The 26,408-nt window shown below is 45.6% G+C and overlaps 1 protein-coding gene across 1 annotated transcript in view; it reads right to left on the bottom strand.

The window, feature by feature from the left end:
* Positions 1-26,408, bottom strand: part of LOC119437209 (dopamine beta-hydroxylase-like) — a 61,215-nt gene that overhangs the window by 21,070 nt on the left and 13,737 nt on the right. The window contains exons 3-11 of the mRNA XM_037704259.2: positions 22,040-22,186; positions 20,594-20,767; positions 16,392-16,478; positions 15,494-15,673; positions 12,450-12,719; positions 9,659-9,841; positions 9,004-9,063; positions 7,348-7,475; positions 2,226-2,379 (exon numbers count right to left, since the gene is read on the bottom strand). Coding sequence (XP_037560187.1) covers positions 2,226-2,379; positions 7,348-7,475; positions 9,004-9,063; positions 9,659-9,841; positions 12,450-12,719; positions 15,494-15,673; positions 16,392-16,478; positions 20,594-20,767; positions 22,040-22,186 — 1,383 coding nt within the window. The remainder of the gene's footprint in view (positions 1-2,225; positions 2,380-7,347; positions 7,476-9,003; positions 9,064-9,658; positions 9,842-12,449; positions 12,720-15,493; positions 15,674-16,391; positions 16,479-20,593; positions 20,768-22,039; positions 22,187-26,408) is intronic.

Genomic DNA, 26,408 nt, shown 5'->3' with positions numbered 1-26,408 from the left:
GCAAGAGGTATCAAAATGTAGGTCTCAGCGCGACAAGAAGCGTCAATAATTGTGAGAACATAGTTGAAAATTAACATTTCACTGTAATCCTGTAAAGGCTGCACTGCCGCAGATAGAGAATGTTGAAACAAAGCCGCCGCATGACACACTTTTGGGAAACGGAGCGAGTTCGCTTGGACTAAGCAGGGATCGCACAAGGCAATGGTGTCTGGAAGGCGGCTTCGGCGGTGCCCACAAAAAGCGAGAATCAGCCGTAGAGTAGGCAAAATTAACGGTACGGGTGTAATTAGCGGTAATATAGTCAAAAATGAACGTTTCACTATATTCCTGTAAAGAGTGCACCGCCGTAGGTAGATACATGTTGAGGCAAAGCCGCCACACGGCACACTTTTGGGAAATGGCGCGAGTTCGCTTGGACTAAGCAAGGCTCCCACGAGGCAATTGTCTAGAAGACGACTTCGGTGGTGCCAACAAGGGAGAATCAATCGCTGAGTAGTTAAAATTATTGGTGTGGGCGTAATTAGGTCCAATATAGTAAAAAATTAGCCACATTGCACCATATCCCTGTAAAGAGTGCACCGCCGTAGATGAAGACATGCTTGAGGCAAAGCCGCCGTACGGCACACTTTAGGGAAATGGGGCGAGTTTGTTTGGACTAAGCAGGACTAGCGCGAAGAAATGGTGTCTGGAATGCGGCTTCGGGGGTGCTAACAAGACTCAGGAATTAGTAGCAGAGTAGAGGAAGTTAACGGTACCAGCGTATTTAGCGCCTATATAGTCGAAAATTCAACCACATTGCAATTAACCACTATCTGCGGGATCGGCCCACCTGGCTTCTTGGTCAAGAAAGAAAGGGTCAACCATGCGTTGACGTTAAAGAAGAGAAGGGGTACATAATTGCTCGTGACTTACGATACGAATAAGATACGGTATGAGTGGATAATGAACATGGAAAACAGACAGAAAGAGGCAGAATAGAGATATAATTACCATTTAATAATCGAATCATTTCAACCACCATGTAAATCGTTGTCTTTATGAAAAGGTCATGAGAGCGCCTGGCAAATAGCCTTGTCGTGAACATGCCGCGCGGCGCAGCGGCGACATGTGAGAAGAAAAAGGAGAGAGTGGTGTCGTTCCTTCTACTGCCTGCACCTCTGCTTGAACGTTTCCTCCTTTCGGTGTTGATAGTGCACGCGAACGGAGGACAACGGAAGAATCTGATAAGACAGTCATGCTAGCTTACTTGCTCACTGTTTCCGAAGCTGCCATAGATATAGTGCGTCCATTTCAAATTCAAATGAAATAGTTTTTGTTTGCGAAGAACGAAAAATAAAAAAAAAGGCGATTGGTACGGGAGTGCAAGCAGAATACGGAATGGTGTCCTCCTCTCCTTTTGTTCTCGCATCTCGCCGCAGCACCGTGCAACATGCGGCCGACGAAGATGTTTGCCACGCGCGTTCCCTTACATAAATATGATAATTGCACGTCGACCTAGTCTTCTTTAGCGTCGACACTTGATTGACCATTTATTTTTTATTTTTTGAAGAGAAGCAAAAGTTCCAAACAGGTTCGGTTTTCTATATATGCCCGACCAGACATCGCAATTTTTCCAAATATTGCTGGCAAATTGTGTTTCTGACTGTGAGGGGCATTTTGTAAAACTTGATTGGGGGGATCAAGCGTGACATTTGGGAGAATTGACGACACAAGCCCTGGTAATACCTCCTACAATGACATTTGCCCGGCTATACCGACTTGAAAACGGTGCCACTACGCTCGCCTAAAGTAATTAGGGGGTGAGGGAAGAGGAGCGAGGACATGAAATTTCGTGCATAAAGAGCTTCGGCTCGTGCAATTCTTTCGAGGTTTGCAGATTGCTGCGTTGTCACATCATAGGTACCGCGTCATACTGGCGCCACCGTAAGTGGCGGTCTCGAAATGCTCCCATATCCGAGAAAGTTCTACTCGGCGCCCTCTAAACTACGGTATTAGGGAATTTTATAAATAGCGTCCCCAAGCGGCTTGGCGTACACCAAAAGCCAGACTGCTTTATACGTATATTGCGTTATATTTTACGCCTGGCCGCCCCCTAACATCGGGTCGCCTATGTCTAAAACCGCCTACTGCCAGTGGCAGTCGCTTCTACTAAGGCATATACGACGCAGACAGAAACGCCGTTCAGACACTCGCATACTATACGAGCCAGTGGCGTGTTGGCTTACGGGAAACCGGTCCCCTGATGACTTGTTGCACTGCATCGATAGCGGCATCGTCTGGTACAGCCGGTCGAGCAGAAGCACGTTATGGCGCGTCCATGGTATCGATTTGTAGTTGTCGCTGATGCCCTTCTGCTCGCTCGTAGGTGCGTCGTGGTAGCTGCGCAGAACACAGTCGCACAAGGTTGTAGGCATAAAGGGATCCTGCTTTTGTTGACATGGTTGTCTCTCATGGTGCATTCGAGCAGAGCGATTTATTTATTTATGTATTTATTTTATTTTCAAATACTGTTGTCCGTCTTGGCCGTAACAGGGTGGGTACAGCAAGTTTGCACGTTACGTAAAAAGTGTAAACACCTTACAAACGTAAATAGGATATGAAGCAATCAATGTTGGAAATACAGTGCAATAACCACCAAAACAAATAACGAAATGGAAATACAATACTTTGGCTAAGAAATACATGTTTGTAACATTGGGACAGTGATATCGCAAGCAGTATAAACGAGAGACTACAGTATGTCTTCTAGAACAGTGTCACAACGTTTGCACGACACCACTAAGATTGATTTTCATAAAAGATTTTTAACGCGTTCCTCAAAACATTCAGTGCTACTCGACTGCAAAGCAGACGCCCGCAAACTGTTCCATTCCTTTATCGTTCGCGGAAAAAATGAATAAACGTACATGTCCATATATGCTTTTGGAATTGAGAACATGCAATGATTGCTTGACCTGACGTTTCTAGCCTGCCTGGAAGGTTTCAATAATGAAGTGGCCTTTTGATAACAAAAAAAAAAAAAGAAAAAAAGAAATTTCAGTCTAGCCAACTTCCGCCGCTGAGCCAGTGGAGGCAAATCATGAAACCGAAGCATTTCAGAAACATAGTCAATACGATAATACTGGGAAAGAATGAACCTTGCGGATTTTCTCTGTATCTTCTCAATGCTGTTTATGAATCCTGCTTGAAACGGATCCCATATGACACTGGCATACTCTAACGTCGGTCTAACGTAAGGTAAATATGCAAGTAGCTTGACGGGTGTGGTGATTAATTTGAGGCTAAGGAACCATAACTTTTTTTCTGCAGCTCCACAAATTCTGTCTTCGTGTGATTCCCAACTTAAGTCTTTCGAAATTGTTAAACCTAGGTATTTTATCGTATCATCCTCAGTTAGAATTGCTGAATTCATCTCATAATTACATTCAATAACATGCTTTGTTCTGTTTGTAACACTGTGCATGACTGATTTAGATTCGTTAATTTTTATTTTACATTTCGCGGCCCAGACTTCTAGAGTTTTAAGGGCTTGACTAAGTGACGCCTGATCGTTTTGGTTATGTTTTTCACGATATAATAAACAGTCGTCTGGAAATAACCGGATGGTTATGTCGTTACTTATGGGATGAGCAATATCACTTATGTAAACTAGAAAAAGAAGTGGTCCTAAAACAGATCCCTGTGGAACGCCTGAGGTTATTTTTAATTGGTTATATTTGTTACCATCTATTTCAACGTATTGTGTCCGGTCTGTGAAGTATTAGCGGATCCACATAACAACTTCATATTTTATATTCATTTCCATCAGCTTATTAATTAATTAGTTATGTATGACCTGATGGAAAGCCTTCGAGAAATCTAAAAATATAACGTTGACCTGCTTTCTATTGTTCAAGAAAGCTGAAAAATCGTTAATTGTTTCTATCAACTGTGACAGTCGAAAGGTGCTGTCGAAATCCGTGCTGGTTGGGGAAAAAAAAGCTTTCTTGTCTTCAAGGTAGGTGTATATTGACTTTGAAACTATGTGTTCAAGTAGTTTGCAGCATACACACGTCAGTGAAATTGGCCGATAGTTTCCAATATTTTGCCTTTCACCAGACTTGTGAACCACTACTACTTTTGCTACTAACTAGTCATCTGTAACCAGTTTTTGTGTTAGCGAGGCATTAAATATGATCTCTAGATAGTGGGCTACCTATTCCGCATATTTGCGCCGAAAGGCATTTGGTATGCCGTCTTGACCAACAGATTTATTATCGTTAATCTTAAGCAAAAGAGTTACAATGCCTTCATGCGACACTTGAATATTAGGCATTAGTGATGTTTTCGGGGATTCTAGTGCGAAGGGTGAAAAACTACCTGCAGAAATGTCAGTAAAAACAGATTAAAAAATCATTAAAAAATTTTGCGATACGCGCGTTGTCCGACACAAGTTCACCATTAACGACAATGCCACTTGGACCTCCGTTATTATGCGACAAGTGGCGCCGAAAACGGTGAGGATCGTGCTTCATAAAATTAGTTGGTGTCACGCCATAGTAATTTGTTTTAGCAGCAGCCATATGTGTGCGCAATATAGTTTTTGATTCTATTGACGAAACGGTTCAGAGAAAAGAGAAGCTCGCGAAGAAATTTACTCATCGGCGGCAGCAGCCGCGAAAGAGTGCACGAATTTCGAAGCTCAAAAGGCGAGCATCCTATTACCACCTACATAATTGCGTACAGTTGTCTTCACTCTATTCTATTCCGTCAAATCACGAGACAAGCCGACTGAGTGATTCTGGGTATAACGCAGGCGGGACACCACTCAGGCCAAATACAAAGGGTAAAAAACTTGTTTTGGAATGGAAGTGAGATGCAGTGGTTGGCCCTGAATTAGGACATAAATGTAGCCTAATCGTCGCACATGATGCGACCCCTGGAGCACCTTCCTGCAGGTTGCGTACGTCAACCGCGAGAAAATTAGATTTTTTTTCAGGCCTGTCGATGGTCTGTAAACTTGTACTATAAAACAAGCTTGCAAAGCCCCGAAGAAATCAAAATTTATCATAAATTTAGTGCAAGTACATTTCGACCAGGGACGGAAGCAGACTTAACTTCATCACTCCTCGGCTTCAATTTCGCAATTACGATATGTGGCCTAGAGTGAGTAATTGAAAAGCTAATGCCCAGATTTTCAGTAACGCGTGAACTTATGGTCAAATTTTTTTCTCGCTGCTAACGTCCGCCTAGTCACGTGTTCTATTAAAAAAAAAAAACGGCAGGGGCCTAGATACTACAGTTTCATGCAAAAGGAAGTGTTTCGCCTAAAAAGTTAATAATGGGAAAATAATAAGGGAAAATGAAAGTCGACGAAAAGGCAACCTGCCGCATGTGCGAGCCAAACCCGCACCTTCCGCATTGCGACTGCGGTGTTTTACTATTAAGCTACCATGGCCAGCCGTCCTCCCACCGACTTCCTTAGGTATTCGTGTATGTGTAGTAGATTTAGGTCTGAGAGTAGGTCTTGGTATCGATACACCCTGCCTGGATGGATGCAATGAGCGTCTCTTTTGAAACGAGGCGGTGGGTTGTGCCACCAAGATCCTTATTTTGACTAATGTCTTATCGATATATATATATATATATATATATATATATATATATATACTGAATAGACAAAAAATTGTCAGCATCAAACTTTCTGAACCATTATTTTTTTGCACGCCTCCGTTGTTTGTGGTCTCCCTACTTTTCTGCCACCAAACCTGCAATCGCCGTTTACTAATCTTGTGGACATGTTTGAGTTTCCCCTGCTATTCCTGAACCTAAGGGCTTCAAGGAGACCAGTGGAGCCTAAACCGACGGGCGGGTAGATATCTTCACATTCTAATAAATCATGTTCTATCGTTTTCTTAGCTTTACCGCAGAAAGCACATGCCTCTTCTTCCTTGGTGTACCTCGGTTTATAAGCACGCGTTTTAAGGCATCCTGATCTGGCTTCGAAAAGTAAGGAGCTTCTCTTTGAGTTACTGTTTCTCTCTTGATTTTGTTTTTATCTCTTAGATAGTTACTCATAGGCGGTTAATTTTTCACTGCCGCCACCCAAGAGATTGTCTCAGCCTCTCTGACTTTGCGTTTAACGTTCTTTGTTGCCATGTTGCTTACTATACCGGTCGTATACTTGATGGTAAGCTTCCTACTTCTTTTCCTCCACTGTGTGTCGCTATTTTTTCTGTACAAATACTTGAACACTGTCGCAACCCATTTACTTTCTTTCATATTCCTAAGTCGTTCTTTGAAAGCGATGTTACCCTGTGCTTTCCTCACTGCAAAACTTGTCCAGCCCTTATCAACCTGTACGGCTTCATTTGTTGTCTTTCCGTGAGCACCCAATGCGAGGCGTCCCACTGGCCTTTGATTGCCATCGAGTCCTGATTGTACCTCTGACTTCAAGCAAACAACTGTAATTTACAAATGTAAGTCCTGGAACTGTTACACCTTTCCACATACCCTGGAGCATCTCGTACCTATTGCATCCACATAGCGGTCTGCGTTCCATTGGGACCGCATTTTCTTTCCTGTTGCTATTACTGTTTTTCTCCCCCTGTGTTTCAATATATCTATTACCATCGTTTATCCATACAGCATGATATTTGTATTCCTTTACCCGAAGTATTTCCTGGCCCTGTATTGACACTGTGTGTTCACTGTTTTCATTGAATACCATAAGACCTGATTTTTAACGCTAAATTTCAATAATAAATTCTCACCTTCCTGTCCACAGATGTTAGCCAGACGTTGAATGTCACTTTGCCTGTTGGCAAGCGACACAATGTCATGCGCATAGAACAAACCTGGGGAAATCTTCCAGTGGTGGGGAAAGTCTCGAAAGAGGCATGTGTTGTATTCTCTCATGGTTTCGCGCAAGGAAACGTTATATATTTACAGTAAGTAATGTTCATTATTACGGTTTTGTTGACGAAATGTGGCTGCTACGGAGAGAAGGCTGAACGTATATTGAAAAGGGGCCTACCTTGTTACTTCATTTAGTTTTTTTTTCTGTAACATTAGGGAAAGCGAAGCTCATACATAACATTGTTGATTATCTTCTCGAGAAAGAGAAAGGTGATTGCGAAGAGAACTGGATGAGCGAATTTGCGGGTGGTACTGTATGTGAACGTTTGGTTGCAAGCGTGAGGAGAGAACCACACCTGACAGCGCACACGTTCGTTATTTAAGGCATAAAAAAAAGATGTGTAGGCCTGCACCATATAAATACAGCAGGCATTGCAGAGCACGCAATAAGAACTAGGGGCATGCTTTCAAGGCTCTATACTCGAGAAAGAATATGTGGCATATACGCACAGGTTCATATACTTGAAGTACGCCTGTAGAAAGCTGGTCTCTATTGAGCTCTTGCAGACTTCCAAGTCCGTCTTGGGAAAGTAGTGGATGTACGATACACACATTTCCTCACGAATACCGAAGCCGCCCTGCGAAACAAGCGCAGATCAAGTGTAGAGAGCAAGCGTAAATGCAAGAGAACTAAATGTGCATGCAGAAACGAATTCAAACGCATTTAATTGTACTGGCACTGCTCCGTATACCGTAGAGTTAAGCCAGGTTTTGTAACACTTTCAATTCAGCGTCTAGAATTGCTCTCGATGCCATGAAGTGCAAGGCGTTTATGATCTAGCATACTAGCAGAATGTGTCATGTGTATGGCAAACGATAAGTTGTTCCCGCTGTTCGCCATTCACTGAATGTCTGTGTTTGTATACTTGTCTTCGTAAAATAAGATACCTATATGGAAATTTTAGTGGAATTAAAGTTTGCAGAGCGCTACCGAGGAGGTCTCAGAGAGAGAGAGAGAAGTTAAAGGAAATGCAGGGAGGTTAAGCAGATCGGAATATCCGGTTTCCTGCGGCTGCAGTGGATTTATTAGGTGTGATAATTGGCGCTTCCCAGTGTGCGAACAAGAACAATCGAAACAAATCGAAAAGTGCTTCCTCGAGGCCTTGTGCCAGCTTCGATGACGCCGCGGAAATGGGCGTGGACTCTCATGAGAGCTCTCTTGCAGCAGTCCAGACAGTTCCTGTTCGTCCACTGGAAAGGGTTGTATGGCGCGAAGGTGTAACCGTAACGAAAATTAATGCTGTAGTTCCAGCCACTTACCCCTCCCTCCTCTCAGTGCTTTATTTTCTGAACGGAAGCGCAGGCAGGGAGGGAAGTGCCTTAAATGTTGCTGGTATTGCGTTAGGGAACTGGACTGAAGCACTGGTTTAAACTTTGAGCGCAAGATTCTGACTTTTCCGTTTTAAGCGAAGGAGATAAAAAAAGAAAAGAAGCTGTTTCGTAAGATTGGCCAAACGGGTTAAAACCGGAAAGCATCAGCTTTTATAGCATTTTTCCAGTACATGACGCCACGATGCGACATGGCGGCAATTGTTGTCTTAAACAATGAGAACCAGCGAGCGGCTCTTATCGATGTTTTCCAACAGTGCAGTGGCAGAGTTTACTAAACGAACGACTGTTATACGAAAGGTAAAAAGAACAAAATCTGTATAAAGAAACGTTCGACTGTCGGCACCATTCCTTTTGCTTAAGCTTCCAATGATACCGAAATCTTCTATCCAACTACCCAGAAAAAGGATCTTGCTAACGGAACAATGGGCTATGCGGTTGATTTTTTTGACCGAAAATGCTTGCGTTCGTGGATGGATACAGCATTAAGTTTTTATTTCCTTTTTTTGTGGAAGTCTGCCTTCTGCAAGTTTTAACCTCACTGCGTTTTTATAGGAAAGCCACAGGCCCAGATTACAGTGACGTCGCATCTGTTTGCGTCGACGTCCTTACGATGCGCCACGAACGCACTCAAACATACGGTGAGGTTTTATCAAACAGCTCAAGTTACGTAGTCCCACAAATGCCATACGTATGTCATTGTCATCACATATAAGCATATACGTCATTAGCACGTCACATCATAGCCTTTGCCAACTACGCCCGCGTGAAACTTACCAGTGTGACATTTGCTCTGTCAAGCGTGTTGTAACTGCACGTGATAACCAAGGCGTCGCCCTGCGTAGCAGGAAAAAAAGGTAGAAAGTTTTCATACAAGATGTCAAACGCAGTATCATAGCCGCAAATTAAATTAAAAATATATCTCTGAGGTGTATCTTACTAGTTACTGGTGACCCTTGCTTGTTCGAGCCAGGCAGGATACGCATAGAGATTTGAACGCACCACGTCTGACAAACGCAGAGACTGAAATTGTGTACCGGCGATTGCGGCAGAAGGTATCTTTCTTCAATGAGGCGCAAGATGTAGCTCTTAGTCGGCGTAGCCGCTTGTAACAGTATAAGTTCGAGCTACAGAGCTCTGACTCAGTGAAACGCTTCGCTGTTACAGAATCAGCTTAAGAGATGCGTCCCCGAAATGTCACAAAGTGCATTCGTTTTACTTGTAGTTTTGTCCCATGGCGTGCAAAGAGGCCTTTGTGAGAAAACGGCACATGGAATTTCTCATAAAATCTGGCGAGAAATATACCTCCGTAAAACGACTATTTTCAGGCTGTCTGCTTCATTTTTGCTCGTATCGGGGACTTGTGCTGTTAGGATTAACATACCAACACGTGTATCGCCGGTCAGTGACGTCGAAAATCTCTTATATTCACCGGCATGAGTTGTATCCTCCTCTTGAGCAGCCTAATCTCCTGGAAATGTGTGCTGAAGTGGTCGTCGCGAGCCATCTCGGGCAGCTCAGCGCCTCCGCGAACGTGGCGAACCCAGACCCGCTCGCCGGTTAAGTGCGTGTGCAGCTGGGCGGCCACCAGCGTGATGCCGGAGTTGGGCAAAGCCTGCGGACCAATCCGTGCAGAGGGCGTTACTGATGGGTACAAGCAGAACCGGTACCCAGCACGAGGCTTTTAAGAACGAAATGCTTGCAGACGGCATTCACTGTATTGAACGGTATACTTAAAAATAAGCACTAAATCAGTTCACAGTTATAAAGTATTATTTAAAAACACTATTTTCGTTGATATCTCGATAATAGGTTGATTATTAGAAGAAAAAGTGATGGTCAAAGTTACACTTTTCGAATTTCGCGCCGAAACATCTGCGCTGATACGGTGACGTCACAAACTTCAAGACATATTTTTGTATTTGGGGCGTTGTGGTTTGTGAAAGTTCTTAAAAGTTGCTAAGTTCAGTCTTCGGCTTTCTTAGAAAAACGTGCAGTTCAGTCTTCGGCTTTCTTAGAAAAACGTGCAAGTCCATTTTTAACGAACTAAGCTCGAGGTGACGCAGTCAGAATCCACGAGGTCAGGGTGGGCTGCTGCGCGAACTTGAAGACCCGCACCAGCCCGTCTTTCATTCTTGTTTAGCAAGTGTCTTCTCGCGGTAAGAGTGGATTTTTTGTTATTATAAACGAGTAATTTACTAACACAGATTAAATTTTTCTCATATTTTTAGTGCCCTTTTAAAACAATATTTTCTGACTCTCACCGAGCGTCGCTGATCAAGTAGGGCTCGTTGTGCCTCCTCACCTTTCACGCTGATCTCACAACAAATACGCATTACAACAGTATTTTGTTTTGAGTGAGTGCTGGTGCTCTGGCACTCACCCGGCTACGCTTCTGCATATGCTGTAGGAGTGCCCAGCACAGTACCCACACATTAACACCACGACCCTCTCGTCGAGGTGCGCGAGGGTCTGCGGAGCTCCGCCCTCGACGACCAAACCTGGGCGACCCAGCACGCCCGTGAGGCCGCGGCGAGGCAAGCCCTCGACGTTCCCTCATGGGAGGCTTAGGCCCGGCCATCTTAAAGTGCTGGTTCCGCAATAAATGTTTATTCCTCCTCCTGAGTGAGAGCAGTTGCGTAAAAGGGTTGTATTGCTCCATAGAATACTGCATTAGAAGAACTTGGAGCTGGGCTAGGTTGTTCATGAGCTAATTGTTACACCAGGCTGACGGTAAACACGCGCAAACAAGGTTTATACTCGTACATTTAGCAGCTTACTCTCTTTGTACTATTTCCCGTCAGCCGGCTGTAAAAAGTAGACGCTACTGCGGCCGCTACAACTCCCGGTGCTCGAAACGCAATATATCCCGAATCAACAAGCGACATTAATAATTTCTGAAAATGCATTAGATTTTGTCCGCCAATACCGTAAACTATATGACTTTCTTATGTGCGTGTTTTGCGATATTGATCCTTAAGGTAGATATTATATGATAGGTGACCCCCCCCCCCCCCCCCCCCCTGCCATTTACCTCTTCTTTAGAGAACACCCGATTGTTAATACGTGCTGAAAGGCATGGGATTTGGTTGGCTTACTTTCTGTCAGTGGCGCACCGACGGGGGGTGGGGGGGATTCGGGGGTTGTACCCCCCCCCCCCCCCCCTGAGGCCGACTTAACCCCCCCTTTTGTTTAACCCCTTTTCTTTCTTTACGCATTTGAGTGCTGCAACTAAGATGTAAGACGCGAAATCGTCTGCACACTCGCAAAAAGCGCATTTTGTTGACAATTTCCCGTGAATAAATCGAAATTAGTGTTGTTTAGATAGTATTGGCAAACTGTCAACCCCCCCCCCCCCCCCCCCCCCTCCCTGGCAGAGATCCTGGGTGCGCTACTGCTGTCTGTAATACTCACTCGCAATCAGTTCAACTGTGAGATAAGTCTAGTGCTTAAGGAGTTGCGCCTCTGCACCACCTGCAGGAGCTTATAGGTGGTACAGAGGCGCGACTTCTTAGGCGTCGCACAACCCTGCTTAGGATCTTTCTGGGAACGTGCGAATGGTTGTGCCGTGATCGGTGTAACATGCCCGACTCATCTTACAAAGCGCCACCGCAAAGAGCGTAAGGTCGAAGCGCTTGTTCTTTGTGATGTTATCTTGTAATCTGGGCGGGACGTGTTGCCTCCATGACGAGGGGTGCGTATGCACTGTTTCAAAATAACGCTGCATTTGAGTATAAGCTACCGCTGGTGTCAACCACTTGTGCTAATAAGGCGCATGTTCCTGCATCGTTCCTGCGCATGTTCAAAACATCGTCTGCTCAGTCTCGAGCGTCAGAAGACACCTCGTAATTGCGCTACGTTATTTTATAACAAATGCGAAAGCTCTCCGGGCGTCGCCTTAATTACTGCCGCTGGACTCTTGAGTGCGTGTGTGAGCACCAGCTCGAAAAGAGATGAGGGTAGCTACATGGGCTTGTTAGTATGACATCTTCTACTTTCTTACAGCGCAGGCAGAACGACAGGGACACAAAAAGGCACATTAGACAAACACATAGCGCTTTGCGTTCGTCGTATGTGCTTTTCTGTGTCCCTGTCGTTCTGCGTGCGCTGCAAGAAAGTCGAAAGGAGAGCGGTGGAACAAGCACTTTTTTCTCCCATGCACGGGCAACAGAGGACGTGTTTTCGTTCCCCGTTGAAAAAAGTATAAGGTCGTCTCTGCGCACCACACGCGTGCACTCCGAGACACAGTAGCCTGTCAGGTGGAATCCCTGCTTCTGGGGTGGGATGGCCATCTTGTCTGTGTACTCGAGGCCGATCTCGAGGATGCCCACGTCGAAGGGGCGCAGCTCTCCAGTGTAGTAGATCGTGATGCCAGAGCTGTCCACGTAGTCAGTGCGCTGCGCAGGGTTGTTGTAGTGAACCTCGAGCATCACGTAGGGCGAGTAGTCGCTCCCACCAGCCGAGAGGCCGGCCTCCTCTGGGTACGCCAGCGGCTGCGAAGTGGTCGCAGGCGTCAAATATAACACGTAGTAGGCCTTACAAAGCTCGCGGTAATTATGAACGACATAAGATCAGAGTTTCGTCGTCTATGTTTAGCGACACGCTTACGTTCGCAAAATACATGGCGTGTTTCTAGAGCGCATATTCGCAGCGAAGCTGAGTGTTTTAGATTCACCAGTGACTTTCGTATACTGGAGGTGATTGCGTACTCATCAATACTGGGACTCCTGAGAAATGCAGGATTTAGCGCTCTCAGCGCAGCAATGGGCCTACCGCTCCTTTTTTTTTTTTTAGCTGCAAATAACCAGCCGACACAGTTCGATGACACGCGTTTCACGCTATATCCTCCGGGCACCTCTCGGTTTCACGATGTCGGCATGGTTGGAATTGCCAATGGGCAGCGTTAGTTCTCTCGCAAGTCGTTCTTTCTTGCTACCGTGTGTGCATGGTGGCGTGTATATTAACGCGATAGCATTAAGGGCCCCGTGTCGCAGAAAATCTGGCGTCGGTGTCGGCGTCGGCTTTGGCGCTCGCGGCCGAGAAAATCATCCCCAACCACGCAGGCCCTCCAAATATATTTAGGTATGCCACACCATGCTATCATTAATGTTGCTCATACCTTGTCTTGCATTCTTGGCAAAGCTATTCCTCGGAATTTTGAGAATGACAATCCACAAACAAATGTCATGAAACAAAACACCCACAGCGCATGCCTGTTATGTTAAATCTTCTCGGACTGAAATATTAAAAGTACGAAACAAAAACGCAAACCTGAAAATTATGCAATTTTTTGGGCGCGGCTGTGCAATATCTCCAGGATCGCCGCACGCAAGAGGCCGCGTTTCTACCAGAAAGCTCGCCTTCGTGCATAGCGTTCGCCGCCAGTGTTTCCCGGTAACCATTATGGTTGCTTAAGCTGCAGTTGTCGGGAAGCGTGAGAAGCAGTCAGGGATCTTTGAATGCTATCGCGTTCCACTCTTAAAAGCGAAGCTTAAGCGTTCTCCCAATTTTTTTATCACTTCGTCCGTGGTTAAGCGTTTCAAACCAACAAGTTCAAAGTGTGTGAATGATGACCACTTTGAGTTGCCGTTTTTGTTTTCTTTCTATCGGAAGGTATTATTCCTCATCGAAAATAAAGCTGCGTAATAATGGTCACATTATATACAACATGCGCTGCTCAAAAGCTATGCGGAGCTGTTTGTTGTAGGTCTTTCAAAAAAGTCGCAGTTTTGCCCGAAAGGCGAACCATCAATTGCGATAGCAAATTTACTAGTAGAGTATACGGAGTAATGATAGTAGTTTTATGGGCTGCATAAACTTGGACAGATTCGCTTACTAACTGAATTAACAAGCATGGTGTGAGCGCGCTCAAGCAAACATGAATAGACCACACTCGATGAGCGCAGACAAGCACTGTCAAAACGCTGGCATGAGCAAGCGCGAAGCAGCGGTGACCGAAGGCTCGTGTGGTATGTCGCTTCAATGGAAACTGAGCAGCGAAAGCACAGCGCATACAAAGATCAGAGCCGTGTGGAGTTCGCTTTCAAGATACGGTGCGTGCGACAGCCCTCAGCCGCGCAAAGTACGCAGTTCCTGGCAGAGTAGCAGCCGCGCACCCTCCCTCCAGCGCTGCCTTCCCGCTTTCCTCTTTTCGCGTGGGAGATTGAGTCGCCAGTTCCCCTTGCGCCCGGTCGCAAGATACGCATTTAGTGCCGCAGCTAAACGTCGCCTCCCCTCCATCCCTCCCAGCCCCCCACGGCCTTTCGCACGACCGGAGACGTCGTGTTTGCTCTCCGCCGTGCGTTCGCTCTCCGTGAAAACGCGCGTCCCTCGCCGGCTTTTCACTCGCACATGCAACATACGGCGCGCGGCGACGAGTTTATCGCCGTTGGACTTTATACGGAACCTCACGGTGACGGCGACGGCGACGGCAGGAATGTGCTTGGAGTGCCCATATAATTGCTATGGCAATATTAAGTCCTATGTTACCGATACCCTTCGAGCTAAGCCAATGTCGTTCAGCTCTCATCATCTACATCCAAACTTCTGTTTATTCTAACGCTTCGACGCCTGGTATGTCCGACAAAGCCGTGTATATGAGGTACCGATTAGAAGAGGCGCGCAAATTAACAACACTGAGGAAGGATACAGGACGGTCATCCTGTCTGTTTTTTTGTGCGTTGTTCATTTGCGCTCCTCTTCTAATAGCTATGCTTCACCAACTAGCCCAACACGAAGTACTCCTATGAGGTACCAATTGTTTTTTTGTAATCTATACAATATGTTCGCTTAATCACAGTGGTTAATTGTAACCGTGACAGCGTTCGATATGTTTAAGACGCGGTAATGAAATTACGCCCGGTACCGTACAGCCTGGTTTGCTATACAGAAATTAAAATTAGGACTTTCATGCAGTATTACCAGTATCAACAGTGTGTGCATCATTATGAACATGAACACACACACACACACACACACACACACACACACACACACACACACACACACACACACACACACACACACCACACGCACACACACACACACACGCACACGCACACGCACACGCACACGCACACGCACACGCACACGCACACACGCACACGCACACGCACACGCACACGCACACACGCACACGCACACGCACACACACACACACACGGCATTTCACTCTCTGACCGTCATTTCTTTAGGCGTTGTTGTGGACCAAAGGACAAGGAGAATAGTACGTTACGACCGCGAATTTTGACTCAGAAGGCTCACGTACCGGAGCCCCCATGGCCCAGGCGGCGATGACCCTCTTACAACGGTCAAGTGGCTCGGGCCTGTCGGGGCTGTTGCACGGTCCATTCCATGGCGGCAGTACCTCGTCAACCGGTGCCTCGCAATGGAACAGCTCCATGTGGTGCACCAGCGCCTCGCTTCCCTTTTGGATGTTGGCTTCGTACTGTTGCAGTGGATACACAGATGGAGAAGAAATAAGAGGCGTGCATCAATGCTATAGTTATATCTGTCGCCCTGCACTCTAAGAGGAAAGAGGTCGCCGCCAACAGTTTTATGCGGGAGTAACTAATTGCTTGTCGCGTATTAAACTAAATTTTCGAGAGTTCTTGTGCTGTCCGATAGAGTATATTTTTACTCTGCTTATGGCCAACTAGAGTGAGCACACTTGAACGATAGGTCACGAGTGCTCTTCAAGATAGCGCCAAATAAGAGAGACAAGTAGTTACTGACGAAGAAGGACTAGTGAACACTGTCTTTGTTCTTACATAGTAGACCTACGACTTGCTAGTCATGGCGGTGCATTGAACAACGGTGTACGGCGCCGCCTAACTCTATTTCGTATTTGCGGGAAGACGATGTCCATTGAAGGTGGGACGAATAAAAAATTATTACCAACAAAGAAAGACAGTTAAAGCTTAGAATTAGTTTTGACATAACTTTTTTCAATGTTTAGGAATTGGTTTCAAGACAGACCGAAGTGTGTCTTTCAGCATAATTCAAGCAAGCACTTTTTTTTAAGTCGACATCACAGTCGTCGCTACTCAAACAATTTCACAAAGGCAAATAGAGAAAGAGAGAGAAAACCGTTAAAGAGGGACGACCATGGTGCACCTGTGACACACACCCACTGTCACATTTGAAAGCAAGAATAGGCGCCTTACTCTCACGATGTGCTTCTTATAGCCGAAGTCGCTTGGAAGCTTCAGTAGCCGGCACCAATATGTTGTTTCTTGGCCTGGAACTTTTACCTAAAATTGGAGAGAAAGCACATTAACCAAAGAAATCGAGGGCCATAAATGCACTGAACAAAATTCTAACTAAATTCAATGGCCCGAGGTACATGAAGCTGGCCCAATGTTATTCCAGCCTCCCAATATTTGCTTGTCTTGTATGACAGGAAACTAAATAATTGAAGCACATTGTTATCTAGATGCAGATCCTTACACAACTGTGTATAGGTGAGAAGACTCAACAACAAACTGCATGCTTTTTCGGTGTCAGAGTTAAACTTGTTCTTATCTTTAGCTGAAGCTATCTGAGGATAAAGGATGCCAATTCTCTTTCTAGAGTTCTAACTATAAACGATAAAAAAGGAACTCTTCAAATACGTAACAGGATGCGTAACAGGCTAATACCAGTGCCGCGTACACGCACAAATTACGGTAGATCTAGGCTAGATTACTGCATACCAACACTGTACAACCTCTTAAAAACAATAATTTCAGTGCCCCACTCGGCATGGTTAAATCTGAGGTGTGTGATTACCTGATGAAGCAAGGAACTTTTCGTCTTTTTTTCTCCTGGCTGTTACATTTCCTGCAGTATTTATGCATTCTGTGATAGTGTCCACCATGTATGCTGTATCTGTATCAAGCAAGTTCATTTCTTCTTCATAATGACTGTATGTATTTACAATTGGTGGAATTTGTGAAATCCACTGCCTGTTGCTCTCTGTAGGCCACCAGGTCCCATGAAGCTGTCTGCTACAGCTTTTTGCCTGGGGGCCCTCAACTTGTGCGTTGGAAATAAAGTGCATTCCCCTGAAATTGGATTCTAAACATTTATACCAGGACTTACGGGAGCTTTTTCATTTACTACGTAAAATGAATATAAACCCTAAAATTCACGCCCGCGCGCACGCACTTTGACTCTGCTTCAAAGTACACTAAGCACAATAATTCATGTTTATGCCAGAATACTTTAAGCTTATTGGCTGATTGCTTAGGTAATTTACTATTAGTGATTAATTTTACTTCTCTGGCGTTTTGGTAAGCCATCAATATGCCATTGGTACGCCCCACGGTGGACAGTGACGTACTGCCAGAACCACAAACGTTCTGATCATTGCAACCACATCATGGTCGGTCTTGAGGTGATGCCGCAGTCGCTTAATGTGGCCTGCTCACGCTACTGTAGAAAGTCTGTATACGCTATAGAAGACACCACACTCTCTAAGCAGGCCCACTGTGGCAACTGCAGCACCACCACAGGGCCTCACACCATTAGGGCTACATTGAGCAGAACTTCGATTTTTAAGGCGGAAGCCTTAGGTGTCTATGTTGGCGGTGTCCTTGGCGTGCCCTTGGTGGTGACCTTGGCGAAATTGCGCCGAGAGAAAAAATGGCTGACGCCGCAAAAATGCTCAGATTGACGTCACATTTCTCAGGCAGGTTAGTGTTAACAAAGTAAATTAGTGGCCTTGAAAAGAAAATTTGGTACATTTGGGTCTGGGTGGGAATCGAGCCCGGGCCTCCCAGGTACGAGACGAGCCCGCTTCCCATGAAGCCACGGCTCCTCCACGGTTCTGGCTTACTAAAGGTGTGCCTAGTGCGTGCGTGACTGCACACGTCACGTCGCAGCCATCTCGCTGACTAAAGGTGCGGCCTAGTGCGTACACTAACATGCTGCACTTCAGGTATTACGTTAAGTGCTCATATGTGGCGTTCAGGAGGTCGCCTTAGTGCCACATGCGTACTTCCCATTGCGGCTTGTTATGCTCGCAAGAAGTCTAGCCTCGACTGTGTAACTTAATGCGTTACCAATATGTCTTACAAAGAAGTATGCCCCCGATTGCATAACTTCATGTATTACCAAATGCGCAGCAGGCTTTCGCCTTCTTGTGTTACAAGAGTGCAACACCTGCCGAACGTTTTTCTGTGCTGGCGGTATGTTATACAATATCCTGACTTTATGAAATTCCTATTAATATCTTGATCTGACCAGGGACAATTAAATAACTCATCGGATCATTCCAGTCGAGGCTCGATACGTTTAATCGTGGTCCCTTGCATCTGGTAAAAGCTGGTTTGCGACCGGGCTTACAGTGACGTCTTAACACACAATCATAGCGACAACCACATGAGGTCACGAGACAATGAAGCTAAGACAACATAGGGGAAATTAATGCGGTTTTTAATTAAAATGTAGAAATAATAAGGAAAAATGAAATGAAATTTCACGGAAAGACTACTTGCCGCCGATGGGAGTCGAACCCACATCCTCTGCATTATACGCGTGTGATGCTCTTCAATTAAGCTATGGCGGCGGATGCGGGGCTGCGCCTGAGGCGCATTATAGATTGGTCAAACTTGTCCGTCTAGTCAGCCCTTATGCTCACGTAATCCTTGTAATTCTGGAGGCCGCCACGTCGCGGTTGGAATCCCCCTTCTAGCAAGTTCTCTAAAAGCATTTCTTTTGGCTCCCACTCAAATTGGGGTAAATTTGGGTGCCTTACGTTTGGTAAAAGAAAGTATGGATACAAACGACATGGCGAACAGCACAGACGACGAGACAAGTGATACGAAGAGGCCAGGTGCGCTTGTGTCTGTGCTGTTCATCATTCTGAGCGTACACCAACTAGCCCAGCTTAGTACTCTCGTGGGTATGCACACAAAGCCGAGGTTGTAACTCGGATAAATGCTATCGCATTTAAAGAGAAACGAACTTCACTTTCCTTCCCAGGAAGCCAAGGTTTGCGGTACAAATTGAGAGCCCGAATAGTCTAGACACCAGAAAGTGGCAGGGCTAATTGAATCATGATATCGACTTAGATATTCGTTCAAAGAATTATTTTATATCTTGGCCTACGCGGTCACCACTTTAATTAAATGCGCAAAGTCATTACTAAAGAATGAAGAATATACGCGTAGCAGGTAGGTGAACCAGACCTTCGGTGAATAATTACTGAAACATTGAGTAAGTGAAGATGGCTGAAGGGCACTTTGTAGGGCGTCCGGAGGTGATGGGTATCGCACGCCGTTACATCTTGGTCGAAGGTAGAGGCTTCACACCTTTTGGTTTTATGCAGCTAAAGTATGGTACAGCTAAGATATGGAATAGCTCAGCGTGTTATGCCTGGCGCGTAAGTTTTATATTTTTAATATCGTACACAAGCAATTCAGGTGGTACGATAATGCCAAACAGCTTGCATAACGCAACCATAGCAGACAAATCGACGGCTAAAATCTTTGCCAATGTTCCCAGAGTAATACGTGAATATTTTTTTATTTTTTGGCTTACTTAACCACTGAAAAACAACACATGGTGCATGCAAGTGAACGCGTTCTGTTCGGTTATAAATCGGTTCCTATGTAGAGATTGAGATTGATAGTACCTCAGTTACTCCATTCTCTCTGCTCTACGGCAAAATTAGCAAATTAATTAATAACAATGAAAATAATAAATAGCGCGTCATCGTGCAGAGATCTCGCGTTGAGGCAGTTATGAATGACTTAACCTTTGGCATACATAACTAATCTTATAGCGTTATAACGTAACTCTATACCGCATGTCTCTGTGACGTTAATAACAGGTACGTTTCAGAGTGAGGAGACAGCATAAAACCGACCTTGCGCTCGTAAAAACGCGACAAATTTTTAAAGTTTTCTTTAATACCTTTCGTGCCACTGGGAGGAATAATGTAAAAATGAGCTCAATTTATCTTGCACGCTTTGAGAACATCCTCTATTTGGTGAGTTGCTAGGAGGAAAAAAAAATTCATACATCAATCCTGAAGAAATATCGAACGATTGCCTTGCTGAGAGATAGACGGCGTGGGCCTGATATGTAAATATGTTTTTCGAGCACTATGCGCAACCTTATCTAAATATTAATCCATCCCTTGGGTGTCCTGTTTTGGCTTGGCACATCTTGATGTTTTCTGCGCGTCCGTTGAATAGCTGTGGTTCGATGATCCTGCAACAGTGGCATTATTAAAAAGCAATAATATGTTCTTATAGCATTCGCATACTAGATTAGCACCAATCTGTACGAATGGCTTTCGTCGCTGATGACTGTGAGAGCCTTTGAGGAGCAGTAAAATGACAAAAAAAAATTTGCTTGGGTAAACCACGGAGCCATATACCTTGTCATTTAGAAAATTGGCGAACTTGGTGTCGGATGGAAACGGCGGTGGTTCTTCCATGACCTTGAGAAGCTGTGCCCTCTGAAAACCGTGCTGGGCTCGAGTGAGCCGCAAACCCTCCAGGCGACGCAGGGGTCCCTTGCCCGTCGCGTAGACCAGGTGCACCGTGCCGTCCTGCGCCACAGTGCGCGCATCTGAAGAAGCCGCTACGGCGGCTCACGGGAACGACGTACTTCACGTCTCGAGAGACAATATAGTCAAGAGGCTGAATTCTGCAGACGCGTTACGAGTGGTCTGCTGCCCTAAGGCCGACCCACATGGAGCGACTTTCCGGCGAAAAAGCGGCGGCCGGCCGCTCGGTGTTGTCCGCCTGGAGGCCAGCAGTCAAAACGTAGCTGTTCGCCGCCAATAAAGCCGGGCTTGATATTGTCAGCCGGCGACCAGTCGGCCGCCGGAAGCGGCGAACGCCAGACGGGCAGCGCGGACCAATCAGGGCTTGACTGCTTCCGACTTCCGGCCGCCAAACTTTGACGCAGTGTATCCGGTTCTGATGATAAAAAGTCAAGATTGTCAAATTAACATGAAACCTAATTAATGAGTCGTTCTCTATGTCGCCAGCAAATGGTAAATGGTTTGCCTGTAAAAACAAAACTGCTTTTGTTTTCATTTTACTGTGTAATAAACCACGGCGCTTCAAGCAACACTGAAATCATGGCGGCGGCGGCCTGTGAGCGCAGCACGACGAAGGCACGCCGCCGAAAGTTCGTCAGGAAAGTTCGCTCCATGTGGGTTGGCGTTAATGATGCCTCGTTACCTTGCTGACCCTAAACGTGTCTATGCAAGTAGTAATACACTGGCTGCAAATTTTCAATGCGTGTCCAGAATAGGACCTAAGGGCGGTCAGAAAAGGCGTACTGTTATGTGCACTAATGACGAAGGGCATTTTGATAAGTGTACGCAGATTTTTGGCAGCGTACGCGGTTGCATGTTGACAGGGGCGAAATGGGAACACTGTTTTGCTACGACTTACACCGTGCAAGTTTAGGTATGTTGTATGCGGCTTAAACGAACCCAACGAGTTCTAAATATAGAGCCTTTTTCAGGCTCTGTGAATGCAATTGAAAGCACATGTAAGTGGAATACCATTATGAGCTTTAAGTACACTGGTGGCGCGCCCTTGCGGAATCTGGAGAGCTCGCTGACATGTGTCACCATGTTACAGTTGCACGGTACATTAGCCCACTATAGCTCATAACTTCCACTATGTTACACTATAGTACAATATAGCTCATAATTTCCACCAGCTTCAACACAGGATATCGTTCCGCGCACTTTTGATTATATTTGTACAGCCACACGACATACTGAAATAAATTTTCAGTTTTTTTTTACATTGGTGCAATCGTTAGTGGTGTTATCGCAAACAATGTCTCGATGTCTACCTACTTCGATGACGTAGTCGTGGCTGTCGCAGGTGTCGAACTTGCGAGTCAACAGAAACCTTAGCGTGGAGCCCTTGCGCTTGAGGCTACCCAGTACACAGTCGTTCTGCTCGTCGACAGCGACATAGCCAGCGTCGTCCGTCCAGCCATCCTGTAATGGAGCAAAGCAAAGATGGTGGAGAGACCAAACGAAAATGCTGCGTGGCGGTGGACTATCTTTGACGGAAACAGCCGCTTTCCCTTCCACTTGTATATTTATGTTTTAGTTGACGTTTTATTGTTCTCTTTGCTGCTTGTATAATTTTCGCTACATTACTAAATAACCAAGGGTACCGTTACAGTCGTTGACTATAGGACACTTGTCTGTATTCTTTTATCTTACCCTGGTAACCTTTAAATGAACTTTGTAAACATTCTGGGGCCGGATTCACAAAAACGTTCTTGCACTAAATCTGTTTGTAGAAGCTAATCAGTCAGTTCGTCAGCCAATCGTGGTGTTCGACATAGTATAATTAGCGAAGGCGGCTGGCCAGTGGCAAGCACCACTTACGAACGAAAAGCTTTTTGGTGAATTTCGGCCCCTGGTTCCGATTCTGAAGGATAAGAAGAGGCGCCCTGCACCAACGGGACGCGTGTTGCTTCGTAAACAGTGGCGGCACAACACTGGAAGAAAGGATTTCGCCACTTCGAAACACGCCGTTTTTTAAGAGAAAGGTATTGCTTTTTTATGTTAATACCTCTACGGCGAAGTTGCACGAATATTTTTATGAGTTTGGTTGACCGTACTCTTGGTTAAATTTGTCGTAGTCTTAAGTTTCTTGACGCGCTGCCGTTAACTTTGTTCAGTTATTGTCTTCATTCTCAATCCCAATTTCTGTTCTTCATATATTTTCCCCATCAACCTACGCACAACGCTTCTTTATATTCACTCTTTTGATTGTTCGTGCAGTTATGTTTATTATTACTTCTCGCGCCCACATTGTTTTCAATGACAGCTAGTGCTTGATTGTTCTTTAAAAATAAATATCTGTTTATTCAAACGGGTTTGTTGCCTCTGCTAAACAGGGCGTGAGCTTTCATGCATGATGTTTTTACTGTACACAATGAATTCCGCATGTACTTAGTACAGGTAGTTTTTCTTATCGATCACAATCACACTGACACATCCTTGGAAGCATCTCTTTGTCAGACGAAATTATTTTCCTCAACTTTGCTCCCCCCCCCCCCAAAAAAAAAAGAAAGAAAAAAAAAGAAAAAAAAAGATAGAAAAAAGAGAAACGCTTTGCCAGAAGAAATGCTGTGACATTACTACACCGCTTCAACCACACTAGTTTTGTATTCCGACACTTCAAGCCCATGCAATAACTCATGTAGCATTCGGCTTTCATATATGCTCAGCCTTCGAGCCGACACCTGAGGCCACTAAAAGCACAGTGCCGGCACTTTAAATAAAGTTTATTTCTTCTTCTTGTGCCTCACGCACTGAGATTGGCGCTGGCGCTCTTCGCGAGCACTGAGGCTGATGCACTGTCAGAATGCTGTTATATTCCTGCTTCCATTCCTTTCTTTTTAATTACTTTTTTATAGACCGTTTCAGCAGGCCAAGAGGAAAGGGCGCGCGGCGAGCCTTTCCTCCTCTCTAGTTTGTGCGAGCCGGCGCGGCGCTGCTTGAATGAGTTGCCGTCGCGTGCTGCGGAACAATTTAGATATGTTTTATCTCGTTCTCAGTGAAATTTACGTGATGTCAGTTCATACGAGGTCGTCGAAGAACCACTGTGTTGCCTTTCGGCGCAGCGGCATATACACTATGCGGAAATTTCTTTTGGCTGCGCAAACATGCGACACGTAACATTAGCTGCGGTGTGTGAGTGTGCGTTGTGAAATATGTTTGGTCCTATCTGTTTTTATTCAACGAAGAGCAGCGGCGTCTCCATATTTCCAGCGTGAATTGTTAAAATTTTCTCACTATTTGACCAGTTGGCGTCAGAACTAAAACATAAGAGTGCTCGTATACGGCCCACCCAATGCAATCCCAGGAACATCTAAGCACCAATAGTCATAAATATTTGCGTCAGCCACCGGTATCGTTCTCATGTATTTCAAGTCTGGTAGACCTGAAATCACTATGCTATGTCTACGTTAGAGTCCTGTATGACGCCGATGGCATTGTGGTTGGTAAATCAGCATGATACATATAAGTTTTGTGCTTCGGCATTGCCTTCCCTTTAAAGCAGTAATATCCAAAGGGGACCGTATAAAAAGAATCCGACGGCCATTTGGGAAAACACAATTTCTGTAATACGGGTGAGTGCGTCGTAGACAATGGGACGAACAAGGCCGAAAAAAGAAACTCGGTTTTCATTCTCGTCTTACTAAAACGAAATAAAAAGCCACAATGGCTAACGTCGCAATAAGAAGTCGCATGGTCATTCCGAATGCTTGGACCAAGCGCTATAAAGCATAAACGGATCTATAACCAAGCATTCATACCACTGCCTCGGACTCTCGCGAAGTCATCAGCTGGTCGCTCGCCCACTCGACAAGTGTACGTGATTCACACTTTACGGTATGCTGTTATTAGTAACCAAAACTCTTACTTGTGGGCGGAAACCTCGTCCAACAAACGAGGTAGTCGCGCAATGTATCTACCGCTAACAATTTGAACTCTTGTCAAAGTAAACAGCACAACTTATTCCGCAGCCGAACGGCACCCACTCTGTTAGGATCGTCTTATGTTTCGTAACTACTCATTGATGCTAAACCACAGCTTAGAATTAACATGAGAGTGCCGCAGTCAGGTCACATTCGGGAATCGAATTTTCATAAATACATAACTAATCTGTGAGGCTGATTGTAGGCTGAAACGCGCGCGCGCACATCGCGCTGGGTGTTCCGTCCGCCTCAACGCCAACAGAAATTGTGGCCATGTTGACTTAAATTACTTCTGTACGTCTCACAGAACCGTTTCTCACGCAGAAGACGCCACGTCATACTAAACAGACTGCGCGAGCGCGAAAACAACCACTACAAACTGCCTCCGAGTGTATACCTGGCATACAACACGGTGCGTTCGCCCAAGCCAGCATGCCGATTTCCCGTAGATGGCGCCACTGCCTGCGCAATATGGTGGCGCCCATGAAAAAAAAAGAAAGGTCTATAACCACGAATATATAACAAATGCGTGGATGGTTCTCCGTATTTCGCTGCGCCACAGACGGCCGCATGTGGCAATCAGGAAGAGCACGCTGCTGAACGACTCATCGACATCCACTTTTACAGCGCTTTTGCTAGTTTATCTCTGAGCCTTTTTGAAAAACGTACTCTCCTGAACAATCTGTCGGCATCTTAATAACGTCGCAACCGCCCGTCATGAGACGATAATTTCACAATAACTCTTCAAACAGCCGAAACAACAAGCGCGTGCTTTGGCTCTTCCGCGGCACCCGGCGGCCGATGGCAGGAAAAGTGTGCCGTGCTTAGCGCGCTGGCCCGTGGGAGAGTGAAATCCGCGGAGCATTGATGAGGAAAGCGCGCGTGCGGAGGATAGTATCGCTACTTTCCAAGATCAAGGGGATTTAGTGGCTCTGTGGTTGTCTTTGGGGATGTTGGGCCGCGAGCATTTTCTGTAAAGCGTGCTTTCCTACTATAGGAGGCTTTATGCAAGAAAGCCCCCTTGAAATGCCCTGTTGGCTCACCGGATTGGTGACTGTTCCTATACTTTCGCAATTACTTACTGCACTGCACGTGTTCCCGCAACCATGTACTACAGGCAGTGATCACTCAGTTACTGACTCACATGTGCATGCCCATGCCCAACCTTCAACATAACATCAAAACATTGGGCCGTGAGCATTTTCTGTAAAAAAATTAAAATTAAATTATGGGGTTTTACGTGCCAAAACCAGTTCTGATTATGAGGCACGCCGTAGTGGGGGACTCCGGAAATTTGGACCACCTGGGGTTCTTTAACGTGCACCTAAATCTAAGTACACGGGTGTTTTCGCATTTCGCCCCCATCGAAATGCGGCCGCCGTGGCCGGGATTCGATCCCGCGACCTCGTGCTCAGCAGCCCAACACCATAGCCACTGAGCAACCACGGCGGGTCATTTTTTGTAAAGCGTGCTTTCCTACTATAGGAGGCGTTATGCAAAAAAGCCCCATTGAAATGCCCTGGTGGTTCACCGGATTGGTGACTGTTCCTATACTTTCGCAATTACTTACTGCAATGCACGTGTTCCCGCAACCATATACTATAGGCGGTCATCACTCAGTTACTGACTCGCATGTCACGAACCACCGCGCCTGTTGTTTTCAGCAGCACAAGCGAGACCCATCACTGGCGTGAATTTCACAGACAATGCCTGTATCGCTC

This window comes from Dermacentor silvarum, chromosome 1 (genome assembly GCF_013339745.2).
Source record: "Dermacentor silvarum isolate Dsil-2018 chromosome 1, BIME_Dsil_1.4, whole genome shotgun sequence".
Lineage (NCBI taxonomy): Eukaryota > Metazoa > Arthropoda > Arachnida > Ixodida > Ixodidae > Dermacentor > Dermacentor silvarum.
Note: the sequence above shows the minus strand (reverse complement) of the source record. Positions and strands in the feature narration are given on the sequence as shown.